The sequence below is a fragment of the Lutjanus erythropterus genome, chromosome 8, assembly GCF_056507025.1.
Source record: "Lutjanus erythropterus isolate fLutEry1 chromosome 8, fLutEry1.hap2, whole genome shotgun sequence".
Classification (NCBI taxonomy): Eukaryota; Metazoa; Chordata; class Actinopteri; order Lutjaniformes; family Lutjanidae; genus Lutjanus; species Lutjanus erythropterus.
In genome coordinates this window covers 24,934,258-24,951,949 of record NC_139324.1, presented here as the reverse complement: position 1 = coordinate 24,951,949, position 17,692 = coordinate 24,934,258, and the positions used below count along the sequence as shown (strand labels likewise).

The 17,692-nt window shown below is 40.5% G+C and overlaps 1 protein-coding gene across 1 annotated transcript in view; it reads left to right on the top strand.

Annotated features, from left to right (window-relative positions):
- anos1 (anosmin 1) overlaps positions 1-17,692 on the top strand; it is a 64,099-nt gene that overhangs the window by 1,824 nt on the left and 44,583 nt on the right. Inside the window, exon 2 of the mRNA XM_084725007.1 lies at positions 9,326-9,373. Within this exon, the coding sequence (XP_084581133.1) occupies positions 9,326-9,373 (48 nt within the window). The remainder of the gene's footprint in view (positions 1-9,325; positions 9,374-17,692) is intronic.

The following is a 17,692-nucleotide window of genomic DNA, read 5'->3' as shown; positions in this document are numbered from 1 at the left end:
AGTGTTGATGATTATTTATCAATAATTTGTAGCAATTATAGGAAAAAATAATTAAAGTTCATTAAAGTGACCCCTGACAGTGTTGTATATGATGTTTTTGGATTGATATTATGGTTGCATTTATGTATATGTCGCTTTTTACTGCTGTAGATGTTTAAGGTTGAGCTACCTTTAACTACTTCATAAAGTGTTGGTTGTTTAATCTACAGCAATTCATATATATTTGCATTATTTGAGCATTCTGGCTATTTAGACATAACTTGAATATAAGATATTTATAAGCCATATCCTTCAGACCTGCTCTAATCTGTGCTCCGCTCACTTATATTTTCAGAGTGAGAATTTTCTCCACAAAGCATACAGCTTTGCTGTGATGCAGACCTTGTTTGAAGCTTGTCAATAAATTAGCTGTATTCTTTGGCTGGTTTGTGTCAGAAGTTGTTTTTCACCCTCCACTGGACACACTGTTCTCTCCCAGGACTCTATAGAGAGAAAAGGGACCGGTCACTGATCCTTCTCCCCTCTGCTCCTTTTCACCACCAGCTATCTATGTGGTGGCAACCGCCTTTTTATACTCACTTCATTTGCATTTGCAAAGCTTGTCTTTCTCAAGGTGCATTAATGAATCCCTAATTGTCAGGAAACACTGTGGAGCAAGAGGTGAATCTGTAATTCGGTCTAATGAATCGACAGAGAGATCTGCTTGTTTTGTTCGTTACCAGTTAACTATACTTTGAGACCACTTCTTCGTCTATTGATTCCAGTTAGAGCTGCAATGATAAATTGATTAGTTGTCAACTATTTCATTAACTGCCAACTATTCCAGGGTTCAACACTAATGTGTTGAGTAAATATTTACTTGCCCATGTATAATTTTTTTTTATTTATTAGCGGTTATCAAATAACAAAAGAGACAAAACTTGATTGTCATGTTTAATGTGAGACTGAAATGAAACTTGTTCAGCCCAGTTTTTTCAAAGTGTCTTGTTTTGCATGTCTATAACCCAAAGATATTCAGTTTAATATAATAATAAATGAAGAAAACATGAAAAGGTGCTTTAACGATTAATTGAAATAGTTTAATTCTTTTGTTTTACCTGTCCTGTTGGGCAAGTGGGTGGCCAGATTTAGTAGCCCAACATGGCATTTTACTTGCTCCAGACAAGTGGGCTTTCCTTACTCTTGAGTCCTGTATTATAATGATCAAATAATCATGTTGAGTCATTTATTTAAAGAAAAATTATCCCTAGTCTTTCATTTCAGCTTCTCAAATATGAATATTTTCTGATTTCTTTAGTCCTCCATGATGGTACAAAGGTACATTTTATGGACCAAGCTACTAATTGACTTTGAAAATGGTCGACAGACTAATCGACAACAAAAATAATCAGTAGTTGTTGCCCTATCTCCAACTACTTTAATAACTGATTAATAGCCTTGAGCCATTTATTATTATTATTTTTTTTTAAAACATTTTTAATTTCAGCTAATCAAACATGAATATTTTCTGGTTTGTTTACTCCTAAATGTCAGTAAATTGAATTTCTTTGGGTTGTGGACAAAACATGACATTTTAGGAAGTCACCTTGGGCTTTGGGAAACACTGATCAACATTTTCTGCCATTTTTATAGACTGAACAACTAATCAGTTAATCGAGAAAACAATGAACAGATTAATGGACAGTGAAAATAATCATTGAAGCAACTAATCTCAATAATCAAGAACATGATTGACAGATAAATCGACAATGGTATTATGGCAGGTTCGGGGTGGAAACCAGAGCACAACACAAAGGTGACTCCCCTCTCTACCCACTATCAAAATAATCGTTTGTTCTCAATGAGAAGAAGAGACCTACTGCAGTTAATTCTAGCCATTTTTTGAGGGAGAACATACTGGAATATACTGGATATTAACTGGAATTAAAATAGGACTGAAAATAGCAGTGCTGTTGTGCCTCCAAAGGACACAGATTGAAAACAGCATTACTTAATTCAAAACTTGGCAGTAGTAGTGTGTGGATTTGTTTTGAGAAGTGTCCAAGGGTATATACTGCTGCCCTGGGTTGCAAAGTTTGGGAATGAAATTAGTCACCAGCTGACTGAGAAGTCCAATAAGTGATGGAAGTCTCGCCTCTAATGAACAGCTAATAGTCTATATAATTGACTGCAGAGCCTCGGAGTCTGAGGCAGTGAGGGGAAAATGAGCGGGAGGTGTTTGTCTAAAGAGAGGTGCATTTTTGTGGTTAGTGATAAGCAAGGTTGCTTGAGCCAGCTAAGAATAGAAGGCAATTGTTGATAATCTGCAAGGACTGTCTTTTATGCACTGTGTTCTCAACAGCCCTTTCATGTGAAAATGGGGGGTCTGGTCAGCTGCAAAAACATATGGCTCTCCCCCCCCTCCCCTCTCCTCCTGCCCTCTACCCCCTGGCCCTGCCAATAAATGCCAGCATCACACCTCATAGGCATGCAGAGGATACACGCTGAGCTACCGATGCCGCTCCGCCGAGGTCACCTTCCCGCTAAACGCTGGCGCCCAATTGTGCTAAATGTGATAAGCTCTAATGTGCTGTTGCCACAACACTGGAGCATGCTCAGTCAGCACGGCCTACAGGTGGATCCGCTTCCTCCGGCAGATCTTATTACAGCGACGCGCCGACTCTCCACTCCAGTGATTGAGAGGACAGACCTCTTAATTCAACTCGGACATCCTTCAGGGGTCATTTAATACTCGATAGGAGAACCAAGACACACAACACTTTCCACTTTAATGGAAATGAAATGTCTGGGCTGTATGTCAAAGTGGTGACTTTTGCCTACTGTTTCCCAATATTTTACTGTGTCTACTCGATATCTAGTAATCTATATGGACCACTACTTATTTTGGTTGTGATACAAGAGACAATTTGTCCTCGTAACACGTTCTGCAGCTGGAATTTAAACCCTCTGTTTTTCATATCAGCTTTAATATGATCATTCTGTGAATACTGGAATGATACTTGGAGAATTTAGCACTTGCAGATGTTATGAACACCCACGCGGCTTTCCTATTTATGTGGCAGACAAATCAGAGACTTTGTTTTAATTGTGGCAATTATGAATTAGTGTGAAATGGAAACAAGCACAGAGTCGCAGAGTTGGGAAACCCGCGGGTCGTCCAGTTGCTTGTCAGATTTATAGCGACTGTAGATTTATTGATGTAATAGTATTTCCAAATACAGATTTATTGACATTTTACTCCACATTTGGGGAACTTGTCACCCCGGTACAATAGACAGAGGGGAACACCCAGCCGTAAATATTAGCCTCGGACACTTTAAAATATTAAGAGCGAGCTGGGAGCCCTGCGCAATAATGTATTCTGATCGCATCAGCCTTGTAGTGGATTATTTATGTGGAGACATATGAAGCCAAAAACAAGGTGTGTCCATGAGGTCTTGTTATTACATTTGAAGCAATAAAAATCTAACATTTTAAATTTAGTCATTCATTTCTAATGTGCTGTGCAGTAAAGTCTAAGCATCTAACTTGAGAGATTTGTGCTTTAAGCGCAGGGAAGGAAAAACATTGGAAAGTAGTTTTTCCGTGTCCCCTTGTTTTCGCCTTTGATATTAAATAACCTGTGGTGGAATCAAACCTCAGCCAGTGCTCGTCTCATGTGTGGAGTTTTTCATTAGTGAAGACAGCGGATGAATAGGGGTCTATGTAGCTTGGCCTCACCTCTCTGTAAATGCTTTTAAAGCATGACAGTCCTGTCTGTAAATCTCAGCCCCCGGTGCTGCTACACCCTGAGCTACCTCATTTGACAAACAGCCTTCGTTCCTAAAGTGGAGACAACCTTACACCAGTGTTGTTTGAGATCTCTGAAACACCCTTTTATGTTAACGTTGGATGTGTGCACCGAGCACATTAGCTCACTTTCAGAGCCCCTGTCAAATAATTCATATAAAGTGAATAATTGATGAGCAGAATGACCACAGCCCTCACACCCACTCAAGTCAAAGCCTAAATCTTGAGGCCCTTTATTTTAGTGCTGCATATGTGCCCTTAAGGATCAGTTATTTTGGTGTTGCCTGAGGACCCTGAGGCTGTCAAAGGACACACAGAGACACCAGTCTGTCCTTTGAAGTTCTGTCTCCTGTTAACTTGGCCAGAAGTGTACGAGGTCTCATAGACCCAGCAGTGTTCTCTAGTAGTTTAGTGCTGGAACACATACAGACAAGAAATTCAAAACCAATTCATCAGTGCAAACTGAGACCCATTTAATCCAAATCAGAGGCTCAAAGGAAATAAAAGCGGTTTTCTGACACTTAAAACTATAATATATAACAACTCTGCACTAAAATGACATGAATTGCTTAACATGTTTAAGTGTCTGACAGGATACGTCAGATATGTCAGAGAGTAAAGAAGTTAGTCGGCGTGAATGACTAAACCTAACATGAATAATACTTTAATATTACTTCATAAACATGCCCGAGTTTGCCCAAGTGACATCAGCTATGAAAGTTTTGTAAGGCTACATCCACAACATTTTAAAATGAAAATGATTTTGGCACCATTTCAGGAATAATTTCAGTCAATATAAAAACACCTGAAAACGCATTTCACATGATCATTCATGTGCACTGGACATGTGTGTGCCAGAAAGTAATCAGATACCAAGACAAAATGATGAGGCAGGGAAATGTGACTGCTCGCCACATAATCCTCTCAGATGATGCTATTTTTAATCAAAACATTGTCTATGACATTGTGTTTTCTGTCTTTCTTTTCCTTCATTATATTTTCATTGTTTGTGTCTAAAGATGGTGGCTGTGCATACCAGCAACAGGCTAACCGCAGCTTGCAGCTAACAGATAGCAGTAAACTTTCAAACATATTTATTGATGAAACAGTCTGTCAGGATACAGATGCATTAGCGGTCTTCCCTTGTCTCTCAGATAATACAAGGTGAATGCTAACTTTGTAAGTAGCCGTTAGCTCCACTAATGCCGTTAGCTGTGCTGTGGTGTCTATATGGCGGCTCAGAAATGTCGGAATCAGACCCAGGAAGTCCAAGACTGATGCTGAACTGCTTATGAGCCATTGGTCAGTTGTTCACCTTCATCACAGAATGGATGATTGTTTATTTTCTTAGTAAAACACCAGCAACAGTAACATTTCATAATGCTCACTGAGAGCTGTGACTGTTGACTCGGCTGACAGTCTAATATGGGTAATCAAAATCAGTTACAAACTGGCCATCCAGAGACATCAACTCTTAAATGAGCATCAAAACTAAAACTAAATAAAAGAGCATAAAACTGAAAAGAAGTAGATGTTTATAACTGAGCAATATGTTAAGAGGATCTGGCAGGCAGTGAGATGGGCAGCTAAACTCCAGAGTGTGTTTTCAGTTTAATGGGCTTAGCTTTACATCGACAGACAGTTAATAGTCATAAAAAGCTGAACAACTTCAAGTTTAGGCCTCATCATCGCTTGTTATTGTCAGATTACAATATTGCACTTGTTTTGTGTTACTGCAGCCCGCCTGAGCGTCTTTGCATCTGGAGAGGAGGGGCGGGGGAAAACAACTCGCTTCAACCATAGATCATATATAAAATAAGGATTCAATCGATTTAATATCATTCAACTCCAACTCGCTATATTGGACTTAAGTACTCATTGTTGGGTGTGTAATTGCTACATATTACTCCTTTAAGGAGAAGACGTAAGCAACTGATTTTATTTTAAGGAAACCTTAACTTGAACTTTAAGGAAAATCTTATCTTAAGGTATAAGGTGTGCAACCAACTCCAGTTATTTTGGTGTTGCCTGAGGCTGTGAAAGGACACACAGAGACACCAGTCTGTCCTTTGAAGTCCTGTCTTCTGTTAACTTGGCCAGAAATGTACAAGGCGGACCACAGACCCAGCAGTGTTTGCTACTAGTTTAATTGTGAAAAACTGTACAGGCAAGATTGAATACAACTCAAAAGCAATTCATCAGTGTAAACTGAGATCCATTTAATCCATATCAGAGGCTCATAGGAAACAAAGGATTTCCATTTTCAAAAGGTGGAATGCTACCCTCAGATAGAAGATAAAAGGGGTTTTGTCCATGTTCCCCTCAGTTGTCTAGACAATACAACACGCCCCTGGCCACCTGCTCCGACTTCTCAGCTGACAACAGCCATAATGTATCTCTGTGATAAATTCCCGGTTTACATGATTCCACCAGTGTCACTGACAAAGGCAGCGAGTTCACCTTTAGCCACACATTCGTAGACCGCTGTCTGCTCTCCTCTCCTTGACCCCAGTAACTCAGGAAGATATCTGGAAAGCATTCATTCACCGAAGTCCTTGACAGTCCTCAGCGCTGCATAATGTTCAGACTGTGGAGGAATGTCATGGTGAGTCAAAAGGATGAAGTCCTGACCTATAATTATTCCCCCGTTGGTCCCTGACATGCTGGGGTCAGGCCTGGACAGCTGGGGCAACATCCTGCTGAGCTTCTCCGCTGCAGGGATGCTGTCACACAGCAAAATTAGCTCCTCTGTGGATCTGGCCCTGTCGCCGTTGATAGATGGGCGAAGAAAGGTGTCAAAAACACGATTGATGATTTAGGACACGGTCTAGAGTTGTGACAATCTGTATAAATTATCCCGAGGCTTTGGCTGCCAGTGTAAATGTCAAGGTTTTATTTACAGCGTGTTATCAACAGGGGGTTTGGCTTGGTCGGATTGATCATTTTTTATGAGTTAGCGAACTCCACAAGGATTTCAGTAATTTGATACAGTACAAAATAGTGTATTAGTGTGGAATAATTCATATTTTAATCAACATTCAGCCAAAAAGAGTGAAGGTGCTCTATTACACAGAAAAGGGCAGAAAACTTGCTGATGCACACTAAACTCCTCAGCCAAGTTAACACTCATTTCCACTTCATTCAGTAACAGAAATCAAACTATTCCTAGTCTCCTTGGCGCTCCGACTCATATATTTTTCATCCTTATCTGCAGTTTTTTTGTTGAGGAGATTCTCTTAAGACATGACCATACAATCGTGGATTCCTTTGAAGCCATTTGACCATTATCCTTGACACTAAAAGCACAGCACTTACTGGTACTGGATGTCAAATTAAACCCTTTAATGATAAGTTCTCTCCTAAGGTCTCATGGGAAATTTCTTCTGGATTACATTGTGGGAAAAGGCTTTGAACTTGACATTGAACTTAAGCAGACTTTTTTGCCTCCAAACCCCTAAAGTTTGGCTGTATCCTACCGCTTCATTGCTTTCATTAAGATGCATGGGGAACTTCCAGAAGTGAAGCTCAGATCCAGGTCATTGACTACAATGAATTCCATTAATGAAACTCGGGGCCTCCATTGAGAATATTTGCATTAGATTTTTTTTAATCGCATATCCAGAGGTGCACAAAACAAGAGGCAGCAGGACATACAAGAGGCTATAATAATATTTTTATGATGTGCAATGTGACAAATGTTGCTTGTGGCGATGAACCCACAGAGAATTATCACTGCATTTGCCCTCAGCCTTGTGCAGCTTTTTACCATCATTCAGCTCATTGTGTTGGTTTTACAGCCTGCAAATGAACTGTTTTAGCTCACTCTTTAGCTCAACTTTTTAGCCGCAGCAGCTCTACAAAGACTACTACACTCTATCTGTAGGGCTGCCACAATACAGTTTTATACTGTCGTGATACTCGGGTGCTGATTTCATACATATTGTGATTCTGAAGTATGGCAATGAAATATTCTGATTTATTGCAATTTTTGTTTGCTTTTTTTTTTTTAAACACAAGGCCGTGGGAAAAAGTTGAACCAGACACTTGTGGAGATCAGACACTTCCAGAGATATCATGATTCATATTTCCAAAACAACGCACATCACGTGTCAGTCAGAATTTTACTTCAGCAGCGTCATTGCTATACTGCATACAAAAGTAGCATAAAGGTCGAGTTCTTCATCAAGCTAGCGCCTTAAGAAATAAATACATCAAGTAAGATGTGAGGCCAAAATAAATAGAGCCCTCTGCTGTAGTTTTAAACCCAGTGGGAATTTAGAGTTTGAGATTTGACCCTTTGAGGTTGCTGTAGCTGGTCAGTATGAAGTGTTCAAGCCAAAGTAGCAGATTGAGTTCAGTGTTAAATTTATTTATTTATTTTTTTCCACAGAGCAGGACATATATATGTATATATTGTTTTTTATTTACTTTTGTACTGTCACTTTAATTTCATCGTCTTTTATTGTATTTTTATGTTCTATATTAAGAGCTTTCATTCCTGTTTATGTATTCTTTGTAAATATGTGTGAATCTTAAATATGTAAGTAAATGAGATACAATACAAGCACCATTTGAGAATGATACAACTGCAATTTTGTTGTGCCTGCACAATGACAATAAAGGTGAAGAATCTTGATAATATTACTGCTATCATGATACTAGTATCCAATAGCAAGTTAATATCATTCCTATGACAAATTGACAAACAGAAAATCTATGTAGGACTTGTAAAAAAAAGGGGAATGCTGATACTTATTAGCAAGTCAACATAGCATCATATTTAGCGGCTAAAGAGCCAGATATATTCCGCAGGATGAATCTGATAGATCTCTGTAAATAAGCCATCGTCTAAAACATTCACCTAAATGTCCCTTTTTCTGATACACATCACGTTCAAACATTTCGTCTCTTTAATGTTGACCAACTGGTCATTTATTCTGAAGCACAAGCCTTACACTCGCCATCCAAGCACAATTATGTTTGCAGAGGATGACAGCATAATTCTCCACCCTAATGGAATTCAGGAAATGACCACTTGCACAAGCCATTTACCCCCAGTGGTCCTTCGCTTGACAACCCTCATATTTACACGTAGAGGGTTTCTAAATACACAGCACTATTAGGGTCCAAATGTTTGCCTCGTCGGAGCGCAGAAGGTGGCACTTCCAGAGCAATTAGAGGAAATTGGCAGTATCTGCAGTCTGCACAGGAGTGCTGACATCAGTTCCCACCTCTGTGGCCTCGGGGACGTCTGTTGAGAGATCAAACGGGGCCTGAGGTCACCATGCTCCGCTGAAACTGACCAGAGGTTTGCCCCGGTGCTGCTGACCCCACTTTTCCTGCTTAGGTTACGCGCACTCAGAATGCAAAGTCTTTGAAATTTGTCGACTGTTAGCACTATTGTTGCTCTAGAAAGCCAAGACTTAAAGAAATTGTATTGTGATAGGAGTGGAGAGGGTCAAAGCTGTATATTAATTTAATGAACTGATTCTTGTAAACTTATTTCTCTGATTATGTTTTTCCTTCTCTTTTGCAGAATAACGGATCCTTGGTGTGGTGCCAGAATCACAAGCAGTGCTCTAAGGTAGTGCGGTTTCACTTCTTTCATGAACGAGACGCATGCCACATACATGCCTCATTATCAGAGGATAATACAACATAAAGTGTACGAGTCACGACAGGACCAGTTTTGTCATGCCTGCAGGAAGAGAGCCTTTGAGAGCTGTTGACCTAGACTATCATGAGAGAAACTTTTCCTTTAAGCTAGACTTCTCCCGCTTTCATTGATACTCATTTGCTGTTGTAAATGGGACACAATTAAATACAATTAAATAAGATCTGAAGAGGTTAAATACCTGATGATTTCTGAAAGCAGCAGTGCATTCAAACTATGATTGTTTTTCCTACTCTTGCCACTTGGAATTTCGGTACGCCTCCCGCAGGGCTTGTTTGTGTTTCGTGCCCTGTCCCAAAGAGGGTTGATACAAAGCTGGTGTTGACAGGCTCCTCTGAAAAAGATGGCGCTGACATACCCTCCTGGAGCTGTTGACAAGGCCCTCGGAGATGTGCTGTATAGACTGTGTAGACGGTGAACACTATGGAGCTGAAATAAGAAGGATGATACGCCAGCAGAGGCTGGTCCAAGCAGAAATCTGAACAATGCTCTCTGTAGCTGTCCAAGGCTCTCATCTCCTCACACACAGAGCGTGAAACTGGGATTTAATGCTGTTAGCCCATGAGGACTCAAAATAGGACACAGACAATGCAGATTCATTGTCTAAATAAAATACAGCAGGTATATTATTGTCCAGGTGGTGACATATCGGATGTAGCGCTTGTATGTATAGTTCTTTTCCCGCAGACTTGGGTTACTTTTAGAGGAATGCCTGCATAGAATTTGGGCAAATCACAGCACTGCAGTGATGGTGATTAATTGGAAATTCAGGAAAATGCAGAGTGGTTGTTTTTTTGTGTGTGTGCTTACTTAACACGGCCTTACATTTGCTGTATATATTAATCACAATCAGTGTCTAGTATCAACTGCCTCGCAAAATGACCCTTTGTGTGTGATTTCTAAATTCCCTCTTTGAATTTCAAATTGTTTCCTTGGCCATTTGCATTTGCCTGGCATACAGCAGAGCTATTGTGCATTGTGCTTTCTACTGCATCTGCAAATGTATAGGCTGTTTCCCTTCCCCAAATTAGCAAGCATTTACAGCATGTTGTTCCATCACACTACTGACTATGTCTCAGTCTGTGTGTGAATTGTTGTTATATTGTCCTACCTCTAATTATTAAGTTCTATTATTGAACTCCATTCCCAATCAACTTAATGGGTGATTTTGGCGCTTTTGAACCCGTTTTTACCCCATGTGTCTGTGTCTAAGTGAACAATTTCTGAAATTGGTCCTGTTTTGAGGGAGAGAGCTGCAGCTGGCAGAAGTGAAAGATACAACACAATCCCTACAGGCAACTGCACACCATCAAAGTATGTTCACTGACAGACTCAGGTTGTTATTTTAAGTGTCTGACACTATTATGGAAAGGATCACTACAGTTAGAGACTTCTTTAAAGAGCAAGGTCCTTGTTGTGGAACAGCTGTTTTATTGCTCTCACCAAACTAACCAGACTCCCTTTGAAAAACTGTAATTTTATCATCACCATCTTCATTCAGCCCTGACAGAAACAAAATAAAACTCACCCAAAAACATCTTAGTTTATCTCTATACTGTTCCAACAATCACCAACTCTGGTTTGGCTAAGATAAACCCTTTATTGACCGAGGTAGTGTGTGGAAATATGCTGGCTACAGGCCATTTTTCTCCTCTCTTAATGTTTTAACATCAGGTTTATTTCACCCTAATGAGATATGGTGATTGTTGGAACCGTGAAAATATGAGCCAGTATGTTTTGGTGACTTTTATTTTGTTCCCGTTGAGTTTTAATGAAGATGATGCTGATTATATTACAGATTTTCAAGGGGAATCTGGCTAGTTTGGCGAGAACAATAAAACTGTTTTTCTGATTAAACAAAACATATCTTAATCTTTGAAAAAGGTCTTTCTCTCTGTACTGATCCTTTCCTTAGTGTTGTCAGACACATACTGGAATTTAAAAACAAATTGTTCCCATGAGTCACTTAAGCCCCTTTTACACTGGACAAAAAAACACTAACATTTGGCTTTTGTTTGAAAGGACACAATCAGCACTCAGTCCTGGATCAAATGCCTCTGCAGTAGTCATAGGTGTTAATCAGCTTCAGCTCTGATCGGCAGTGATGGAAACTATTTTCGCCCCTTTTTAGCAGAGGCAGCGGAGACTTGTCGCCTCTTTTACTCACTTTTCACACACATGCTGTTTGGTTTGACTCACTTTGAATCTGTGTGTCAGCCCAACACAGCGGAGTTTGCACCCGCTCATCTTTAGTTGAGCTCCTGAATTTATTTGCTATAAAATTATTCACAATAAAAGTTTCCTGTACTAGCAAAATCAGTAAATATTGGGTTTTCATCAGCAGTAATTAAACACAACTCCTATCCAACTGAAAGTGAGCATGAAACAGTTAAATTAAGCAGATACCTGAAAGCACAAACAGCGACACCAGGAAACTACCCGAGAACTGAATGTCAGTTAGTGGCTACAAAAGTCCGGAGAGCTGAACACACAGCACATACAAAATGTCTTTCTCTGCGCTCTGCGGCACAGCACATCAGAAAGCAGTTTTATTGGGTTTAAGAGCATTTAAAAAACCTGCATGTATCTGCTAATTTTGGTGTCAAGATCAAATAAGACACAAAAAAAATGACAAAATTGGGTCCAGATTTAGAAGTCTGTCTACCTGTCTTTAAAACAAAATGTGTGATAAGGAAAATAACGTTTATTTTATTTTAAATCTTCTGTGACAAGCTGAAAGTTTGTGTATAGACACTTAAGAAGGCAAACCTCTGTTGTTTTCACTATAATGCTGTGAAACTTGTTTCCACTGTGATGGCCAACATCGGCTCTTGGCACCAGTTGTTCCCCAGTCGTTCGGCAGAGTTTTATGTTTGAAAAAGGGTTTTTCTGGCTGTGAGTCCAGGCACAGCATACTGTTTTCATAATCAACCAGCTAACATTGCTGAAACTCTGCAGAGTGTCCAAAAACTCTTTAATGGACTTCTTGTTCTCCTCGCTGTAACAAGCATGTCAGTTAGCACTTCTTTATCCCTCTTGTAGGCTGTAAATAAATGAGGCTGGATTTCATGTAAGCCCACTAAAAATAATGATGTGCTTGTGTTACTGCTGTGTTACTGTGTTGCTCTGCCACTCTGCCATTCCAAATAGTTTCAAGGGCTCTCTGAATTTAATTAATTTAATTGTATCCTAGGTTTTGGTTCAGCCATTCAGGGTACCAGCCAAGGCGTGGCGCTGGAGTTTACTTTGCAGCCAGAAGTCAATATTTTGGTAGCAAACATCACCACACTTCACATCCACATCAATGACTCGAGTGCACACTCAGGGCCTGTGTGCAGAGTGTCAAAACACGGAGCTATTGTGGCCACTCTAACAATTGTTCCAAATGGGCCCATGCTGTACAGTGGCTCCCTGTGAATAGCTCTACAGCCGCTGATTAGCCTCTTCACTTCATGAACAGCACACACTCAAACAGAGAGACAAAGGCAGTGGCTCCCAGGGAGTGCGTTGGGGCAGAAGGCTTGTCCACCCTCAGCTCTGCTAAAGAGCAACACAGGGCTCCCTGCCTGTGGAGAAAATGCGAGGAAGGACTGCCTAATAATTCAGACAAAGATGCTGTGACCCCGTCCATCTGTCTGCGTTTTAGGAAATCAAAGCCTCCCATTTTCATTTGTGATGAGAAAGTCATTGCGGTCATCTCGTATGCGGTGTCCGGAGTCGGCCCCCCGTTCTCAGCGTCCCCATTGTCATGGTAATTAACCTGCTTGCCCCTCTCTTCAGAGCTCAGAGAGGTGGCATTTGGAGAGCCGGGGAGTCATTATCATGCCATAACGCTGGACCAGCAGCAGACAAACTCCATTCAGCAGGGGAGACGCCAGGGGAACAGACAGCAGCGGCATTTTCTATGAGCCATTGTCATTTTGTCTCCCTACTGTTAGAGCTTCCCCTCTTGAGGAGTTTGGATCTGTTCCCTGAAAAGTTTAAAAAACTCCAGGGTGTTCTCTTTTTCTGCTGGTGCAAAGAAAATAGATTTTGTGCGTGTGCATGGGAGAGGGTGCAGAAGCAGCCAAGAAGCTTTCCACATTCAGAGCATGGCTGATATTAGCAGGGTTTGCTTTCCCCCATGGGTGTGATCCAGGCTCCAAATCAAATGCTAGGATTGACTTAAGGCAGCTAAATGCCGGTCTGCAACAAAGCGGTCTACTTCATTACTCAAACTCCTCTCAGGGAAGGGAGAGAAGAAAAGGACATGTGCATTATGCCTGGATAAGTTGGCCCGTGGTGAATCATTGGAACGTGTCCATCACTTATAGTTCCTGAGGATGAAAGTTGTAATATTTTTCTTATAAACACGCTGAATATCCTGAACATTTTTTAATATCAGTGTACTTTTTCCTCCATTGAGACTGATCTCTCAAACAGTTAGATTGGAGTCGTAATTACTGAGCTGAAGGGAATGAAAACACTAGTCTGTAAGGGGATAGTTTGAATTATTTAAAGTGGGTTGTATGAGGCACTTATTGATAGTTAGAGTATTACCTACAGTAGGTAGCCCCCAGTTTGGAGAAGCAGCAGGAGTACCGGTGAAGGAAGCAAAGCTGCTTAAAAACGGCTCTTCTAAAAAATCATGCACACTATATTTAGAATATTTTCATTGCTTTACCTTACTGTTTGGCAGCCTTAGCCGATGGGAAACTTCTGTTATATAAGCCAAATATCACTCTCTCCACACCAACCAGACTCCATTGGCAAAATCAACCACTTTACATTTGCAGAGCACAGGAGGTGATTGTTTACCATCGCCTCAGTCTTTTAGTTATTGTGTGAGAGGGGTGGGGTAAAAAGTCAAATCTCGAATCTGAATCTTGTTGCGGCTGTGCCTCGGGCACCGGAGCTGTTCACCACCCATTCTACACAATGCTTATGATTCCACCAGCAGTGCCACAGTGCATCCCAGAAGACGCTCTCCGTCCTCCGCCGCCTCAAATACCTCCCGAGTCTATTTTCGACTGAAGCTGTCACTTTTGCACAGCGCAGATCGAGTGGGAAGGAAGTCTGACACAGAAAAAGTGGAGAGAATGTGGTCTGAAGCGCTGCTAGTGGGACACGAAGCCGTGTGGAGGACAGATCAAAACTGTGGCGCAGATGCGGCCCGCTCGGTGGAATTAACGGGTTAGATGCATTGTGATGTGAACTTACAAGATTTGGCATCAATTCACAAATGTCACAAAGATCGACTTACTAAATATCAGCTAATAATGTGATGTTGACAAAATCACAAAGGCAGAGCTTAACTGCGAGGGCAGTGCAACACCCAGATAGACTACAGTGTTAGTGTGCTTATATTTATCATCACAAAAGCCAGCAGTTGCAAGAACATTTCCATTTAATGTCGAAGTAAATACCTTTGTGAAACATTTTGTTGTTTTTTCAAATCATTGAATCATGAATTAATTCAGAATTAAATAAGACACAAGATACCCAAACACTGACTTTTGTGTTTTAAAAGGTTAGTTCAGATTCACAGACGTGACACAACAGCACAAACTAACTAATAGATTGAGGCAGCATTTGACCAGAAACTCCTGTGTTGCACGATTGACTTTTTCCAGTTTTTCCAGACTGATTTTTCCAGTTGAGTCTGGTTGAGTGAAAGAGAGCGATACTTAGCTTACACAACCATGGTTTACCCTTGGAAAAGGCTGTCTGACTGAAAGTTTAAGTGGTGAAAAAAATTCTAAAACACAGCATACACTTAAACTGATACTGATGTTTTTGGTGACCCTGTCTGCAGCAGTGCATTGCTTAATATAATTTAATTTAGTATAACATCTTTCAGCAGGGATGATGTTGACTTGGCCTCACGTTTCTCTAAAGCAGCCACGTCCCTGCCCTTTATTTATCCAGGGTTTCCAGAGGGAAAAGCTTTAGAAACCAACATTGTCTGCTCACTATTTGACGGCAATGAGTCGTGCATGTCTTTCATAGACGTCTCACATGTCCCAGGTGGCTCTTTTCCTACCAATCACGCCCTGAGCCGCACATACCAATGCCAGAATAAGAAGTGTTTACTCTTTTGGATTACATGTGCCCTCGTCTTCACATGTTTGAAGCTTTGGAGCGGTCTGTCTGAATAACAATCATTGGAATGCCACTATGTCTCATTCAAAAGTGTCTCTCAAAGCCCACTGTCACCCCCTCCGATACCAACCCCCACATTTTCTCACGCCAAAATAAAATGGTCAAACGTCCCATTAATTGTTCGTTTTTTTCAGGATCAGTTGAACCTATAAAATTAAAATGAGTGCATAGTTCCATAAAACCACTTAGGCTAAGATTTCCCTTATTTTTTCATCTAAGGATCCCTTAAGAAAAAAATGTGATACATAAACTCACCAGAAGGATTTCCTTAGGATGTTGTAAGGGAAAGCCCTGAAATCTCTAAATGTTTGCTCTTAGCTACTTAAGTATTCCTTTATGTGTTGTTAGAAGATCCTTAGCAACCATTTTTCTATTTTAATGGACCAATAACAGCCTCTTAGTAATCTAAGAATAGATTTGTTATTAGCTCTAGCAACCTTGTAGCTAGAGCTAATTGTCTCCTTTCATGCTGTCACAGTAATATTTCTTTATATTTCTTCATGACTTGATTTATTTTACAAAAGATTTCTCACATTGATTTTGTCAGTTCATTCTTGGCACATCCTCTTCTTGTTTGTATTTGTTCCATGTTCTTTGAAGAGAACAACGTTATCATCTTCATTTTTCACCCAAGTATGGCTTGAATGTGAAATGTTGTCCATGCAGTCTTTGCGAACACACGTTCTTCACAGGGAACATCTAAAATTCACACTCAGGGAGTCTGAGTGGCCATGTTTGTTTTTGTTTCCTCAGATTATTTTTTCAATTCAAATGTCACTCTTGGTGTTAAAATAAGCTGAATCAAAGTTTACTGTACATGCAACTATCCATCCTAATTTTTTTTGTATTATCAATGTGTACATCGGCCTTGATTGACAAGATTTGTTGGAAGAATTCTTGGTTTTAATCCACTTATTTTTTGAGGAATTTATCAGAGTAATATAAAGAAGTCAACTTGTACCTGCAAGTCATGTACATTGTGTGACAGAAGTCACTCACATGATGGAAATGACATGGCAGAAGTCAAGTATATATGTATATGTATGAAACCACATAACTTCACACTGACCTTTCGTTTCGTTTCACAAAGGACTCGAACGCCAGTCCCCCTGGTGAAAGTCCTGTGTTTGTCTGAACCATCCATCCATTCTTCCATCTTCCCATCCTGGGAAAAAAATGTTGCATCTTGTAACATTAAAAATAATGTGAGTGATGCGTAACCTTGGTAACTAAGAAGTACATGTGCATTATCATGACAGTAACTGCTGCCATGGAAGCTTTAGTCTAAACACTTACTGAGAGAACCCCTTAGCTTAGAGTAATATTCAGCTTCAACAAATTTAAATTTAAAACTTAAGGCGGTTTATGAAAGTGGTCACAAAGTGCGGCCTCATTCTTCAGTCTTTCTGGACAATCACTTTCCCTTGAAGCTTTAAAGGCTCTGTCAGTGTAATTTACAAGTCTTTTGTGCGGTCATCTCTTCTTTGGCGGTGGGAAGTTTATTTTTGTGATGAAGTAAGTGGGTGCTGGTTGTGTAGGTTTTACGGCTGGGCACGGCTGGGATTGTTGGGTGCTTAGACAGACTTCAAAGCACCTTTTGGTCATGCTGAGGCCAGACGTTCGTCTCACCTCTCTGCGTTAGCCACATTACCAGCACCAACACCTCAAAGCAAGCTGGACTGGAAATCAATCTGTCAAGTGGGCAGCGTGTCTGGATTGCCTGACTGTCAGTGGAGCTGCTGAGAGGAGTGGAAAACTGGAGAAACAGTAGTTGCCAGTTTGACTCGATTAATTTTTTTAATTTGATGTAAATGTGTATGAATTCTTAGATGTAAAGAGAGATCTCTGTGGTTTCTCCTGTTGTATTCTATCTAGTTTGAAGCAATGTGACTGTCAGTGTGAGTGTGTGTGTGGGTGGCGGAGGAGTGTGAAGCAGGGCTGGTCAGTCCCAGCAGGAAGGACCTGATCTGGACATGGTTGTTAAGTTTCATTGGCTGAAGGGGGGGTCGCTTCATTGGCTGCTATCTGTGGAGCTCATTATTCACATGGTGGGTGGCAGAGAATGAAAACCCCCCACAGCAAAAAAAA